We start from the raw sequence: 17,306 nt of genomic DNA on the forward strand, positions 1-17,306 counted from the left end.
TATACCTGGGTCTGTGGGAGGAGCCACAGGAGCAGTCAGCAGGGGGCGTGTCCAGACAGGTATATGTAGTTCACTACACCGATGTAAATTGACCCCAGGTTGAGGTGAGAGGTAGAATCTTGTGAGAGGTGATGGGAGTATGCAGAGAATAAAACAGCTTTAGTTTAAATGGGTAATTGATGGATAGTGTGGACTCAGTGAGTTAAAGGGGATACTTCCTTGTTATATGACTTTATACATTAAACCAAAAAATCCTTGAAGAATTTTGTAGGTTTTGATGACAATTCATCAATAGTTTAATTTTTTTTCAACTAATCTTAACATGGCCCGCCTGTTCTCCCATGAACTACTGTGGTAAATTTTTACTACACTCTATCTATGATCTTAGATAGGGAGACCAAATTGTGCACAATGCTCCAGTTACAATATAATCAAGCCCCCATGCAATTGTAATAAGACGTTTGTTAATGCTATAATCTATTTGTCTTATTGCAAGAGCTAACACACCATTTACCATCTTAATCATTTGCTCTACCCTGTTTGGCTTTCAGTGATTTGTGTACCAAGGTCGCTTCAAATACCAACTCTCTCTCATTTAATAAAACATTCTGTTTTTCTGTTATGAGCAAAAAAATGGACAAGCTGATATTTTTCCATATTATTTTTCATCTTCCATGCTCTCATTTACTGGTTCAGCTTGTCTAGATTCTCTTGAAACCTTAATTCCTCCTTCTCCTTAGTCTAAACTTGAGCAGGTTTAGTATCATTCCAAATTCTACCTCCTTCCTTTCAAGTTACATTTCCAATTCCTGGATGTTAGTGATGATGGGATCACATTTCAGCTAGAAGCAGGTTAGAAATAAAATTCTTTTTGCATTCGATTTCCTTTTCTTACCAATAATTAATCCATACCTCAGGACCTTCTACTGATATATTTTCCTTTGATTTCTAGTGCATTAGAAAATACCAGTGTAATAGAGCATTTTCAACCCTTCCCATTTTGCTCTGCACCAAAGTCTGCATGAAATATACTTACTAGCATTTTACAGTATGAAGCAATTTTCACCATGTGCTTCAGCATAAAGCATCCACCTGAATATTTTTAGCCAACTTTTAAATTATTTCTTGAATGCAAGCTCCGAAAATTGAGCCTTTATCTGCTGAAAAATCATTGGTGTATTTCCTAATGCTTCACTTCCAATTACTAGCATACTAGACATAATTCTCTGCCCACAATTTCAATAGGCTTTATGGAATGGACACCAGTGACTGGACAGAAAATCATCAATTTGACAATTTGTCATTCAGAAATATTAGTCAGGGTAGCCACATTTTCAGAAGCATGTTAATCTATTTAGTATGAAATGCAAATGTTCTTAGTCTCACATAGACATGTCATTCTGGAAATATATTATAAGCAGCAATCTAGACAAGAGGCTCAGATTACATTAAAAGCCACATGCTGCTGGACTCTTCATCAACTGAAGAAGTAACTGGATATCAGGCATAATCCTCTGCCACCCATCCACTCATCTACTTAACATGTGGAGTCAAATTATTATTTTTTTAAAACAACGGCTTCTTTTGATGCCCCAATTAGGGCCATGATTTGGGACCTCACATGATGTTGAAATCTGTCTGAAATTCTCAGAGTAGCCGAGTGTGTAGAGTAAGCATTTGCAGTTACACAGACAGATTATTAAATGCAATATGCCTCAAAGAGGCGGTGAAGTTGGATGTATAAACTAGCTGCACATAGTTTAATGAAACAGGGTCACAATAGATGCTGACGTTGGATCATGCTGTGCAGTTTATGTCTTGCAGTGCAAACCCACAACCATCATCTATCATTGATCTTTAAAGCAGGTCACAAATCAAATTATATAGTTGTTATGGAGCAGTTGATTCTCATCCAGTTCATCTGATGTTTCTTTACACCGGCCTGGAGTTTTGAGGGGACCAGTGAAAGACTGACCACAGTAGTCCAGGTGCAAAGCATAAAGGCATAAACGATATTCCAATGATCTTCTCTGGAAGTCCTGGCAAAATTGTGCTTAGAGTTTGTAAAACCCTTCCTTGGGAATCAGGTATTCCTGTTCTAACATTCACAACTGATTCACTCAGGTATGAGAATGATCAAGCTAATCTGCCAGCCACGCAGATGAACTTGCTTGAGGATAATCTTGATATTCCAATACAAGAATAACTGAGCACTATTTCTGTGTTCTTTATTATCCCATTCCGTAGTACACAGAAGGACATTGCAGAGTTATTTCTACTTTAATAATTATAAAATTCCAGCATTGTTTAAATAGTTTGCAGTAATTAGATTATTTTGAAATAAATCTGGTTGTATTTTTGTGAGTAAGCTCTGGGATGAATGTGGCATATTATGTGAAAAGTTTTTCAATGCTTCTTACAGAGTGCAAACAGCAATTTATTGAGGTATAAGTGTCTCAATTTCTGACGTGTGACTTTCTGATTTTATTTTAGTGCATAAAGGCTTCACCAGAACACTTCAATTTTCCCCAGGGTAGGGGAGTTGAAATCTCAAGGTTATTGGTTTAGGGTGAAAGGGAAAGATTTAAGAGAGACTTGAGTGGTAACTTTCTCAGACAGAGAGAAAGACCTCCATCGGAAGTGCCAGAGAAGGGTACAGTTGCAGCATTAAAGGATTTTGGACAGATATATGGAGAGGATAGGTATAGAGCGATATGTGCCAAATGTAGGCAAATTGGACTAGCTCAGTTAGTTAGTTTGGTTGGCATGGATGAAATGGGCTGATGAGCCAAAATTCTATACTGTAGAACTCTATGACTCTAATAAACATAACTAGTTAGTTCTTAGCAATCTCCCACAAATGTTGCAATGTTTAGATAATCCATTTTATTAAATTGATGTTGAATGATGTGTAAGTGTTTGCTGGAATGCTAAGGCAAAGATAAATTTATAAAATAGGTAAAAGATAAATTTAAACCGGATCTCAGAAAGCACTTTGCACAAAAGTGTGCAAAACATAAGAATGTAGTTATTTGTTGCTTTTCATGATCAGATGGCATGGAAGACTTTCAAAATGCAGTCACAATTTAACTTAGTAATCAGAGGAAGTTACAACAAATAGCAATTTCATAAAATACCAATTTGTTTTGTGATGTTGTCTGAAGGATCAATATTGGGCTGCCTTTTGGGAATAATTGGCTCATTCTTTTAAAGAATACCATGCGATGGTGATGCCACACTAGATGAGGAGCTGAGTAACTTCTTTGCTTGGTTTGACAGGGATGGGGTCAACAACGAACCGGTAATGAAGGCCTTGACACATGAGGAGGTCACAGTGCTGTCACTGAGCACAAGTGAGGTGAGGTGTATTTTCCGCAGTATCAAAAAATGCAGAGTAGCTGGACCAGATGCATACCTGGGCGGGTCCTCAAGGACTGCACTGGCCAACTGTCAAAGGGTTTTACTCTGTGTCCATTGCTGTGGTCCCCTTATGCTTCAAAATATCAACCATCATACCAATCCCAAAGCAGCCAGCAGACTACAGACTGTTTGCACTCACCCCCATAGTCGCCAAGTGCCTGGATAGACTGGTTATGTCCCACATTAAGAATGCCATCCCAGCTACTGTGGACCAGCACCAGTTTGATTATAAGGCATACAGATCAACCGAGGATATCATCTCCATCGTTCTCCACTGGAATATTTGGGGTATAAATACACCTACACCAGAATGCTTTTTATCGATTACAGTTCTGCCTTCAACATCATCATACTCACCAACAAGTTGACCATTAAACTATATAATCTGGGATTCAATGCAACAATTTGCAACTGGATTCTGGACTTTTGTACCGATTGTATCCAAACAGTCAGACTAAGCAAGTACACATCAAGCTCCCTGACCCTGAACACCGTTGTATTGCAGCGATAGGTACTGAGCCCACTCCTTTACACTCTTTTCACCCATGACCGTGCCCCTGCCTATGCCAACAACTCCTTCCTAAAATTTGCAGACAGCACCACAATAATTGGATTAAATACAAATAAAATGAAACAGCATACAGAAAGGAGGGACAGAAATTCTCTGAATGATACAATAACCATTCACTTAATATAAAAAACAAAAAAATAATTGTTGATTTCAGGAAATCAAAAATGTATGAAAAAGCTCCACTACTCATAAATGGTGAAGCAGTGGAAAGGGTCTCCAGCTTTAAGTTCTTGGGAATGAACATCATAGAGGGTCTCTTTTGGACCACCAAAACCTCCTTGATAGTAGAGAAGGCTCAACAGTGTCTATCCTATCTTCAGAGTTTGAAAAGGGCAAATCTGTCCCAAGCACTGCTGGTAAGCATTTATCAATGTGTAACAGAACATATTGACCTACTGCATGGCGGTATGGTACACTAGCTGCAACAAGATTGACCAAAAAGCACTTGAATGAGTGCTCAGAACTACAGAGAACATCATTGGGACTCAGCTACCAGATATAGAAACCATCTATAGCTCATGCTGTCTACGGTGGGTTCACACATCATGATGGGTTCATCCCATTCCAGTAATAAGTTGTTCAATCTCCTACCGGTAGGATGGTAGAATCTCCGGTAGGATGTACAGAAACATCTCCACATAGACATCCAGATTGAAAAACAGCTTTTCCCCCAAGGCTGTTGTGCAATTGAACAATGGCCTCCCACACACCCATAATCCCTAGGCACGATCGACAATCTCTAAGGGCAATATATGGGCATGTGCAATATTTAGGTTCAAATGGAGCAGCTACCTTCCTTTGATTTCAGAGCTCTTTTTAAAAAAAAAATCTCCGCTTTAATTTTTGATGCTCTATTTTAATTAATTGTTGTATTTTATGACATGGGCACATACAACACTTGAATGGGGTCGCCAATCTTCCTTTTAGTTTCAGGGTTGTTTGTTTTCACTTAGCTGCCTTTCTAAATAACTCGGATGTTATTTTAAATGTAGTCATTGTGTTTTCAGTAATTGAGTTGCTGCTTTGCACTGAATGGAGTTTCACTGCAATCTCATTGTCCTTAGCAATGACAATAAAGCTCTAAATAAAACTAAAACCATGAAGTTTTTTTCCATCCGCTCGAGAGCGTGGATAGGTTCTTAGCTGGAGGAGCAGACATTGCCAAAAATAGTATTCCCTCATTAATGCTTTCATGTCATTCAAGTTTCACGTCTTGGTGTTCCTACCACCTACTGACCAGAGAACTACCAACCCTGCCATAAAATGGACGTCGAAGCAGAATAGAGGGGAAAGTATTTCAGAGGCAGATGAAGCAGTTAGCTGTGGAGTGTGCAGTCCTCCTAGACTAGTGACGATGATGGGTTATTATCTGATCGCTGCAATATTAATCAGATAGCTGATTCAGATCTGTGGAATTCTGAGAACCCAGAACTGTAAACAGACCCACGCAGTCACACATAAGGCGTGTTAGCTGCCTATAGCTTATTCTAATGAAAATTAATGCTAATAACACAAAAGTAAGCTACTATTGTTTTTACAGGCTCCTTGTAGAACATTCTATGGTTATATTGAAACTGATTGTCTTTTAGTCAGATCCCAGACTCAAGGTCTGAAATGTAGCTCAGTTTCAGTAGGCACACAAAAGGACACTGTTTTTTCACTTCACAATATACACTTGTGAAACGGGAGCCCTTTTCCCTCAATTCTAATCTCTGGCAGTTACTTTTGATTTAAATATACGCTATTTTTTGTTTAATAGTACATTTTATATGGAAAGGACCATAAAAGTGATAGGCAAATCTTTTATTTTTACTGTTCAAGCCCAAATCAAAGCAAGGGGCAAAGAATAAAATGGTAATATACATTAGCACTGTAATTCATCTGCAGCTCCAAATCTGCAGTGAGACACATGCATATAAACTCCTGCTGTGCTTGAACCCTGCCTGATTAAATAACTCATGACAGGATGTCCTGTTATATTTCTAAATGAATAATTATGGGGTCACTCAAAAGTGTAACTGCATACCTGCCAGTGTTCAGTAATTCAGCAAATTGTAATGGTTCTGATTGTGGGTAAGTGCTAGTTGAAAAGTCAGTGGAGGAAAGCTCTGGGTTTGTGCATACTTCCAAAGGAAGCCACTCTGTTTTCTTTCCATTTTAATTAATGCCGGGAAGAGAAGGTGAATTTTTCAACATGTTGTGAGCTGTCTAATTTGCTGATGTTCAGTGCACCCAGAACATCTAGTGTGTATAGATTTTGTCAGATCTGCAGCATGTTGTGTTGACATCATCCCTCCATCTTTAAAAACTAACTCTTGAGTTCAGTCTTTCAAACCTCACACGTTATCTGCTAATACATCCCCAAGTTTGACACACATCCACACTGGATGATTCTGAAGTGTTCATGTGTATCATTGCAGATGGTGCTATTGAAACTTCTGTGCATGTTATTTACGCGCATGCAAAAACACTAATAAAAACTGAGAACGCCTGCAGATAATCAGGAAATGTTATTATATCTGGGATTACTTTGTCTGGAGTAAGCCATATAGGGAATCAATAGTTGTACTAAAACTTTAATAAAAGCACAGATTATCACTAATATTCTTCATCATGTTCCATTTCATAGTATTTTGTAATAAATGAGTTGAAACTAAAGCTCAAGTCACAATGGACACATTGGAACTAGAATGAAATGGTGAAGTGACTAAATGATTGTTGATATTATGAGTGTAATGGGCCAATATGTCATTTTATAATCTGCAACATTATGGAGATCGTGTGCTGTTAGTCTCTTCTTTAGGCTGAACTTCATATTCACTCATTATAAATTAGGAAAGTCATTTTGTGCCAGTTTGTACATTTCGTTCATCTTATTCTTTAAATTTTTGATTAGGTTTCTCTAATCATTAGAGGAAACCAGATTCAGTTCTGGTAGTGTCCTTTATCTCTTTTCAGCTGTTTCTGTGGAGCAGCCACCAACAATAACAAGGCCCATACATGAGGAGGGATCATTTTGTTTCATGAATTGCTCTAGGGTTGATAGCAGCTAAAGTACAAACCCTGACATAATCATGATCCAAGTTGGATCTCTAGCATTAGTCAAAGTTTATGGGGAAACTACTGCAAAATCAAGATAAGTAGAACAGCAGGATTCTATTGCTTGCCATTTTTTGTCAGCACACAACTTCTAGTATAATGGACATTTTGAAGAAGGGCACCTGAAAATGACAGAAAGGGTTGGATGAAATGTGTAAATGTAATGAAAGGTTGCAGCTGGGATTCAATACAGTATTGCTTATAGAAGGACAAACAGGAAGCACCCATTGTCCATGAGTTCTGTTGAACTAGTAACTGAAAGAGACCCAGATCTCTTTGCAGATGTGTGGCTAACATATCCAACTAAGGCCAAGAAAACATATAACCACAGCCAGCAGAATGTAGCCCGATACCATCAAAATACCAGTCAAAGGAAGTGATAATTAATTTGTAAAGTATTCTGGACCATCTGCACATTGTGCACCTTGAAACCAAGTCTGGTCCTGGCTGTGGAGACTTATAAACAATAGAAACAATGAAAAGGAGTTACGGCATCTGGTGCGAAAAGATACGTTTATGAAGAAAGACCAGAAAGGGGTCTCTTAGAGCTGATGGCATGGAAGTATATAAACAGGTTATAAGAATTGAAACTTTATAGTAGCTAACAGATTCAAATAAAGACATAAATAAAAAATTGCTATGGAATAAAAACAACACACCATACAATAAAACTAAGATGTTATGTTTTGTAAATTATGGCCTTGTACTCAAAAGAATGAAAGGTTATTAAGCAATTTTCAGCATTTTAGCTCAATGTAAAGCCACATACAGAAACATAAGCTGAGCCAGTTGAATCTTTAGAGTTTGAATAATTCTGTGAGTTTCATATAGCATTTAATATCTTGACTGCTACTAATATTTAAAACATTCAGAAAAGTAAGATTAACCAATCTTTATATTTACAATTAGATATTATTTTTGTTATACAAATTAAAGAAATTGGTAAGAATCAAATACTTTAAGTGAATACAATAAAATCAAAATGGCAACAATTATTAATGGCATAGCATGGTTTGTACTATTGGGAGAATGCTACAATGAGTGCCAAATTTGTATAATTGTTAACTATATTTCATGCCTCTGGCTTAAGTACCACTTTATGTTATACTGGGACACCTTTTAATTCTCTTGAAAGAATTGCTGAATTGAAACCATGCAAGATAAAATAAAGGGGAAATAGTAAAAACATTTACATGGTTTAAAGATTCAAATAAAGTTTTACAGTAGCCAAACCAAGTGTTGAACTTTGTTGCATCTTTTGCTATACACATTTGAAACATTAATAAAATGTGTATACTTACTTCATGGTAGGTTTGACAGGACACTACATTCATCCAATAAAACTGTTTGAGATATCTGATAGTCTAAGTACCCATTTAGTCCTGTCATTATTAATGGTTTGGCTAACATGCATCCAAACTGCAAGTGAATTATCAGTTCCTTCCTTAAGTGTAGTAAGTATTGTGAGTTTATTTTTATAAAAGAAATAAAGTGATCTAATGGAGAATTTTCCATGCTTCTCCACGATTGTTCTATTGTCACGTGCATGTGGATTTCATTATGAACTTGCCCCAGGCGCCATTAGTCTTGTACCTAAGCCAACAGTAATTTCGTTTATGGAGTTCATATGGCAGTGAAACAGAGCTTGAAAGACAGAACTCTAAGAACCATATTTGATGAATTTCCTATGATTTGAGTCTGGGTTTATTCTTTCCTGTTGTGGAACAGACACCCTACAGCACACGCGCCGAACTTGGATGAGCGACAGTAAGAGCCAATTAAACTACAATATACGCACTGTTTTCGCACATCTCATATTGCATTTCCTATCAGGAAAACGGCCCTGTAAATGATCCAAATGTGGGCAGAAAACCACACAGAGTGAAGGTTGCCTTTGTCATTAACAATTAATGTAACCACCATGGCTATGAACTACTGGAGCGGCATTGTGCGTTGAGTGGTTAAGCTAGAAAAGGACGAGTTATGAGCAGGACAAAACATTAAGTGAACTGCAAAAATAAATCAAGTAGGTCAGTTGGGGTGAATACATTTTGATGACTATTTTACTCAAAGCATTTAAATATCTAAATCACATTTTAAGACATACTGTAGTCGACTATAAGAAAGAAGGCTACAGGGAAGGTAACACCAGAATATTTCAATCTTTTGATTGATTTGTCCTAATCGGTGTAAATGTCAGTTTTCATTAATGTGACCAAAATGTCATCAAGTAGTTTAAAGTACTTTAATGCTGTTTTATTGTTTACATTTTTGGAGCGGGTGGAAATGAATCCCATCTGTGGGTTACAAAACATTAAAGAAAACATGACAGACTATTTAGACGTGCTGCTTCCAACTGCATTAGAGTTCACATTGTCAGCAACAATGAGCCAGACACAGGCTAGATTTGTTTTCTTTCACTTTGTCTAAAAAAGCAGGGCACTTACCTCAGGAAATCAAAGTCAATGGTAGAGTATCTGGACTGGAGAAGTGCCCAGAGGCCCCAGAAAAAGTGTGAAACCTAAGCACAGAAGAAAAAAAACAAGGAAAAAATTATCAATATTGTACTTCAAGTTAATTTTAAAAATACACATATTTATGCCAGATATTGTGAAACAGCAAAACAGTTTGCACAGTGACCATGGGGCATGTGTAGAATGTTATAGTGACAGAAGAGGATTAAATGCCTATTGCTTCAGCTTGATGGGAACATTTACTGTTTTCCAAATGTAACCTTAGTCATTATTATCATGTGACATTTCCTTTCTTCCTCGAAACTATGTATGCATTTTGTACTTAAGGTATGGTAACAGCTCTGGTTTTCAGTAATGGAGCTATTATTCTTGAACGCAACTTGTTTGACCTAACAGACTTATGAAATAATTAACCAAGTAAAACTGGATTCTTACCCTTCAAGTAATGAAAGCAGTTTCTGGACAGGCAGATGACAAAACATTCACGTACTTGATTTGTATACATAAGCAATTACTAAGAGCATTGCTAATCCAATTCTTACACTAACCAGGAATATAAGCAAACAACATAAAATAAAGCAGTGTAGCATAAAGATTATCTTTTACAAAATGGTGATTTGAAAGTTAGCACTGACAATTTAGTGGGTTCAAAGCACACCTCAGATGTTTGAAAACCTACATTTTGTCATTTGACCTAATTAAAAAGCATTATGTCAAAAAGAATTTGAAGTTGTCGGACTGTCAAATGAGTCATCAATGTACAGTGAAGAGTGAAGCATACTTTTCATATCCAACCTGATAGAGAAATCACCCCAGTCCCACACTGATGTGGTTGACTCAGAGAACTATCTGCTGCAATGTTTCAGTGATTGCCAGACATCCCACCTCTCACAGAAGTTCCAGGAGTCTCCCGCAAATTGATAGTGGCTCCCTGACGCCCGCAAATTATATACCGGATATCGATTTTTTTTGAGAGCAAGTGAGCGAGTTGGGGGGGGGGGGGGTGTGGAGAGAGACAGAGAGCGAGATCAAAAATAATGACAGTGTTGCTCACTACACTGTTTGCAACAGTGACTTTTCTATTGCCCATGGTGAGTTAAAATGCAAAAGACGTGTTGAGGTGAGCTTAACAGGTGTTATTCGTACACTAGCATAGCTAACGTTATTTAAACTAGCTGGCAAGCTGCTAAGGAGCTACTCTTTAGCAGACATCCCACTTCTCCCGGAAGTTCCAGGAGTCTCCCACAAATCGATGGTGCTACCTCCCTGAAATGAGTTTTTGCAGGGTGGGATGTCTGGATTGCTATGACTTCAGAAGAATTGGACCCAATAGTAGACTACCATATCAAAGAAAGACAAAAATACACAAAATAATTCTGTATGTTTTAGCAAAAAAAAATCATAAGGTTGTTGACACCTGGGACCTGCTGAACAACATGGCATACTCTATTGGTAGACTTTATCTTCAGTTTAGAAATAAAATTAAGAGTGCAAGAAAACCCGAAGTAAATCCCCCACATTTACATCATGCTTTCACCTAAGAATCTTGTGCCAGAAATTGGTCTTTTCCTATCAGTTTTATTTTTTTTAGTTGTTATTCACATCGGGCATTGCTAGCTAGGCCAGCATTTATTGGCCCAGGGTAGGCGGAGGTGAACAACTACGTCCTTCTGCTGAGGTGGTCCCACAGTAGTGTTGAGCAAGGAGTTTCAGGATTTCGACCAGTAACACATTTCTAAGTCTTGGAAGGAAACCTGCATCTCGCCGCACCTATTGAATTTGCTGGTGGAGACTTGGGATTTCAGAGGAGGTGATAGATATCAAAGGTGAGTGACTGCAATGTACTGTATTGTGAAGGTGGTATTCTCTCTGCGCCAGGGACCAAGGGAATAAATAATAAAGGGTGTTAAAATATGTCAGTAAAGTCGATCTTTTATCTGTTCTTGCAGTGAGCATTGATAAAAGAAAGTTCAGCCTCTTTTTAAAAAATTTGGTGAAAAACTGACAGTGCTTGCTATTTACTGCAAAATCCAGGCCATAACCAGAAAGTGAAAGGACAGGGTAAAACTGGAATGATGAAGACCAAACTGTACTTGGTTGAACTGAAAAAAATGACAGAAGACAAATTGATTTCAAAGTTTCAGAGAAATGGATACATTGTCATAGTTTAATCATCGGAGTTTTGACAGCTACAATCAGGTTGGTTAGAAATTTTTTTATTGGATAATGAAATTTTTCTAACTAAAACTGTTTTGCCAAAAATCCATCTACGATTATAGCACTCAGTCCACTTTCATAAATTAACCAAAATCAGTTTTATTTTCTTAACCCTCATCAAGAGATGCAAAATGCTCAGAGGAGAAATACATATATTTAATCTAAAGTAAATGCAAAAACTATACAAAGCAAAGTTTTCTGAGATCACTAAAGTAAGTCATGACTTTTCACAGAAACATTATCAAATAAACTAACACTTATGTGTAACATAATGATGCATTAGAATGAACATGCAAGAGCTTGATGAAATAATTCGGTTATAATTTTCACTTTATCTTTATCTCTGGGAGGAACATTAAGGGAAAACTTCAGAAATGCTGAAGTTTTGGGCTTTGGCAAGCAGGGGTAAAGGGTGTAGGTAGATCATGATTTGGGAGGCTGAGCTGTTGAATGTCAGTGCTTACAGGGAGGTAGTTACACCCAAGTTCCAGGACACAGGGAACTAGGTAATCATCAGAAGAGGATAGGCAGCCAATGCAGATGGCGGGGAGCGGGGGTGACCAAACAGAGGAAAGCTGCAGTGCTCAGGTCTCTGTCACTGACTCTGTAGCTTAGAAGGGAAGGGGAGAAAGAGGCAATCTGTTGTTATAGGTGATTCATAGGTTAGGGGAATGGATAAGAGTTTCTCTGGATGAGAATCAGATTCCCAGATGGTATGTTGTTTCCCAAGTGCCAGGATCAGGGACATTGGACCGAGTCCAAGGCATTCTTAAATGGGAGGGTGAGCAGCCGGAGGTCATGGTTCACACCCGTATGACTGACATGGGTAAGAAGGGTGATGAGGCCCTGCAAAGTGATTTCAGGGAGGCTGGTGCGAAGTTAGGTCACCCAGGGCTGTAATCTCAGGATTACAACCCATGCCACATGCTAGTGAGACCATAAATAGGAGGATTGTTTAACTTAACCCGTGGCTAAGGAGGGAAGGTTTCAGAATTTTGTATCTTTGGGCTCTGTTCTGGGGAAGGTGGTATCTATACAGGAGGGACGGTTTGCACCACTAAAGTATCATTATGGGGAGTTTGCTAGTGCTGCATGGAGAGGTTTAAACTAGAGTTGTTGGGGGGGGGGAACTAAAAAGCCAGAGCAGATAGTGGAGAGGTCAAAATCAGAATCAGAAACAAGATTAATACCACTGGCATATGAGAAGTATTCGCCCCCATTGGAAGTTTTCATATTTTATTGTTTTACAACATTGAATCTCAGTGTATTTGATCAATATAAAAATACTCTTTTGTGTCAAAGTGGAAACGTGTCCCTACAAAGTGATCTAAATTATTTACAAATATAAAGTACAAAATAATTGATTGCATAAATATTCACCTGCTTCAAGTTAGTATTTAGTAGATGCACCTTTGGCAGCAATTACAGCTTTGAGTCTGTGTGGACAGGTCTCTATCAGCTTTGCACATCTGGACACTACAATTTTTTCCCCATTTTTCTTTACAAAACTGCTCAAGCTCTGTAAGATTTCATGGGGATTGTGAGTGAACAGCCCTTTTCAAGTCCAGCCACAAATTCTCAATTGAATTGAGGTCTGGACTCTGACTTGACCACTCAAAGACATTAAGTTTGTTGTTTTTAAGTCACTCCTGTGTGGCTTTGGCTTTCTGCTTGGGGTCATTGTCTTGCTGGAAAACAGATCTTCTCCTAAGTCACAGTTCTCTTGCAGACTGCATCAGGCTTTCTTCCAGGATTTCTCTGTACTTTGTTGCATTCATTTTAACTTCTATCTTTACAAGTCTTCTAGAGCCTGCTGTAGTGAAGCATCCCCACAGCAGCCACCACATTACTTCAGAGTAGGGATGGTGTGCTTTTGTTGATGTGTGTTGTTTGGATTACGCCAAACATAGCATTTAGTCTGATGGCCAAAAAGCTCAAATTTGGTTTCATCAGACCATAGAACCTTCTTCCAGCTGACATCAGACTCTCACACATGCTTTCTGGCAAACTTCAGCCAAGTTTTCATGTGAGTATTTTGCAACAGTGGCTTTCTCTTTGCCACTCTCCCATAAAGCTGCAACTGGTGAAGCACCTGGGCAACAGTTGTTGTGTCCACCATCTCTCTCATCTCAACCATTGAAGCTGGTAATTCCTCCAGAGTTGTCATAGGTCTCTTGGTGGCTTCCCTCTGTTATGATCCCAGCCCCCTCCTTTGTGAGAATCGCAAGAGCACCCGTTAATGCGGGGGGGGGGGGGGGGTGGTCAGTAGACTCAGGAAGTGAGAGAGAGAGAAACGTGCAAAATTGCATGTCCCACCCGGGATACAGAATAAGATGCCAGCGACTATTGTCTCATGGAGACCACGTGAAAAGCCCTCGGGCAAGGTGGGCTGGTTGAGAGGGAGATTGCATCATCCCAACCTGATTGACACCTGCGACCCCGTGAGGAAGTATAAAGGAGAGTCTCAGGGGGACAGCCCCGCAGACGCGCCCAGAAGACACGAGAGTGTTCCCGCAGTAGCGGGAAGCCATCCTGAAGGAAGCCACGTGCGTTAGATTCTGGGATTGGAATTTGTGGCTGGAATCACAGAAAACCGCTTTAACTAACATCGGGGAGAGGAAACCAACGCTCCCCCGATTTCACGGAAGATTCATCGAGACTCGGCAAGTTCTTTCTCTTCTCCCCCAATCACTCTCTCTCAGTTGCCCCACGCAAAACCCAGCGATTTTCAAAGGGCTGAGGCCTGCAGATTTTCAGAGTGACTTTTATATTTCCAACGGACAATCTATTAACCCCTAGACACCAGCAGAGCTCACTTCTTAATGATGATTATCACTATACCCGCGCTTTAGATTGAATGTTGATGATGTGCACTATCTGAATGTATGTATTAACCCTGCTTTTGTGTCCCTTTATAAATAAAAACGTTTGAAAATAGTGACACCCGACTTCAACAGACCTCTCTATCTTTGCTGGTAAGTTATCCAGTTACGGGATACGTAACACCTCACTAATCTGTTTATAGCACTGTCACTCAGTTTTTGAGGATAGCTTGCTCTAGGCAGATCTACAGCTGTGCAATATTTTTTCCATTTCTTGATAATTGTTTAACTGTACTCCAAGGAATATTCAGTGGCTTGCAAATTTCCTTGTATCCATCTCTTGACTTGTGCTTTTCAATAACCTTTTTGCAGAGTTTCTTGGAGTGTTCTTTTGTCCTCATAGTGTATTTTTTGCCAGGATACTGACTTACCAGCAGTTGGACCTTCCAGATAGTGTTACCAGGTTTGGAGATGGCCCAAGTGCCAAGTGAGAGACACTGAAGCAGGTCGATAGTTCACAAAACTTTAATGCGAACAGTGTTAAAGGGAAAATAAAACAATAGACGCTAGGCCAAAGAGGGGCATTAAATAAAGCGCTCAAATGGAAAATGAAGCCTATGCTGTGGCTGAAAAGAAAATTTAAATATTAAACTAATACCACTAGTCTTCAGAGTCAGTTGACTCGAAAGTCCAATTTCTCAGGGAAGGCGGAAAGCAAACAGGCAGCGAAGTGTTGCTGTGCTCTGTCCAAGTCTCGACAAGCACGACGACGACAAATATGGAGTTAAATACTATCACTATTAAATAATAATTAGCTGACACATACAAATTCACAAGTACAATTGCCATATCTACTGCACCCGCTGAATCTGTGGTTGTGACAAGATACAGGTGTATTTTTGCTGCAATCAATCAAAACACCTTGACTGCCCACAGGTCTCCAAAATCAGATCTCCATTTAACTAATTATGTGACTTCTAAAACCAATTGGCTGTACGAGTGATGATTTGGTGTGTCATATAAATGGGGGGGGGGGGGGGAACGAATACTTATACAATCAATTGTTTTGTGTTTTATATTTGTAATTAATTTAGGTCACTTTGTAGAGATCTGTTTTCACTTCGACACAAGTCTTCTTTTGTTGATCAATATTAAAATAGCTAAATTAAATCCACTATGATTCATTGTTGTAAAATAATAAAACATGAAAACTTCTAAGGTGGGTGAATACTTTTTGAAGGCACACTATACAAAAGTAAATAAGTTGTGGAAAACAAGAGGAAAAAAATTAGTGAGGTAGTGTTCATAGATTTATTGGTCCATTCAGAAATCTGATGCCAGATGGGAAGAAGTTGTTCCTGAAACATTGAGTGTGTGTCTTCAAGGTCCTGTACCTTCTACTTGATGAGAAACAGGCATATCCTGTATAATGGAGGTCCTTAATGATGTATGCTGCCTTTTTAAGGCATTGTCTTTTGAAGGTGTCCGCAATGCTGTGGAGGCTAGTGCCAATGATGGAGCTGGCTGGGTTTACAGCTACCTGCAACTTTTAATGATATTGGTGACATACTAAGTATCCTCAGGCTCCTAATGATATACAGCCATTGTCGTGCCTTCTTTGTAAATGCATCAATATGTTGGGCCCAGGATAAGTCTTCAGAGATGTTGACACTCAGCAATCTGAAACTGCTTACTCTTTCCACTTCTGATCCTTCAGTGAGGACTGGTGTGTGTTCCCTCACCTTCACCTTCCTAAAGTCCACAATCAATTCCTTGGTCTTACTGGTGGTGAGTGCAAGGTTGCTGTTGCAACACCACTCAATCAGCTGATCTATCTCACTCTTGTATACCTCCTCTAATTCTGCCAGTAATAGTTGCGTCATCGCTAAATTTACAGATGGCATTTGATCTGTGCCCAGCAACACATTCATAGGCAGAGAGTAAAGCAGTGGGCTATGCGTGTATCCTTGAGGTGTGACAGTGTTGATTGTCAGTAAGGAAGAGATGTTATTTTAGATCTGCACAGACAAAGAGGAAGTCAAGGATCCAGCTGAAAAGGGAGGTACAGAGGCCCAGGTTTTGGAGATTGTTGATTAGAACTATGTATATGTTTGTATTCAACACTGAGTTGTAATCAATAATCAGAAATCTGACGTACGTATTACTATTGAACAGGTGCTTCAAGGCCTAGTGGAGAGCTAGTGAGATTGCATCCACTGTAGACCTATTATGGTAATAGGCAAACTACAGTGGGTCCAGGTCCACGCTTAGGCAGGAGTTGATTCTAGCCATGACAAACTTCTCAAGTTATTTCATCACAGTAGTTGTGAGTGCCAAGGATGATAGTCATTGAGGTAGCTCACACTGTTCTTCTTGGGCACTGATATGATTGTTGCCCTTTGAAGCAAGTAGGAACCTCCAAATGCAACACTGAGAGCTTGAAAATTTTCTGGAACACTCCTCCAGTTGGTTAGCACAGGTTTTCAGAGTGGGGAAAGGTGTTGCTAAGCCGACATACAAATTCAGGAATTGTAAGGTTGAGGTTGGTGGGACTAATGCTCTGAGCTGTGGATGTTTCAATGCAAGGAGTATTGTTGGAGAGGCAGATGAATTAGGACATAGATCAGCATGTGGAATTATGACATTGTAGCCATATTGAGAATTGGTTTGCAAGAAGGGCAGGACTAGCAACTTGATGTTCCA

General features: G+C 39.1%; 1 protein-coding gene across 1 annotated transcript in view; it reads right to left on the reverse strand.

Moving 5' to 3' along the window:
• LOC132396413 (ethanolamine kinase 1-like) overlaps nucleotides 1-17,306 on the reverse strand; it is a 441,177-nt gene that overhangs the window by 31,322 nt on the left and 392,549 nt on the right. The window contains exon 8 of the mRNA XM_059973949.1: nucleotides 9,538-9,611. Within this exon, the coding sequence (XP_059829932.1) occupies nucleotides 9,538-9,611 (74 nt within the window). The remainder of the gene's footprint in view (nucleotides 1-9,537; nucleotides 9,612-17,306) is intronic.

This window comes from Hypanus sabinus, chromosome 7 (genome assembly GCF_030144855.1).
Source record: "Hypanus sabinus isolate sHypSab1 chromosome 7, sHypSab1.hap1, whole genome shotgun sequence".
Taxonomy (NCBI): Eukaryota; Metazoa; Chordata; class Chondrichthyes; order Myliobatiformes; family Dasyatidae; genus Hypanus; species Hypanus sabinus.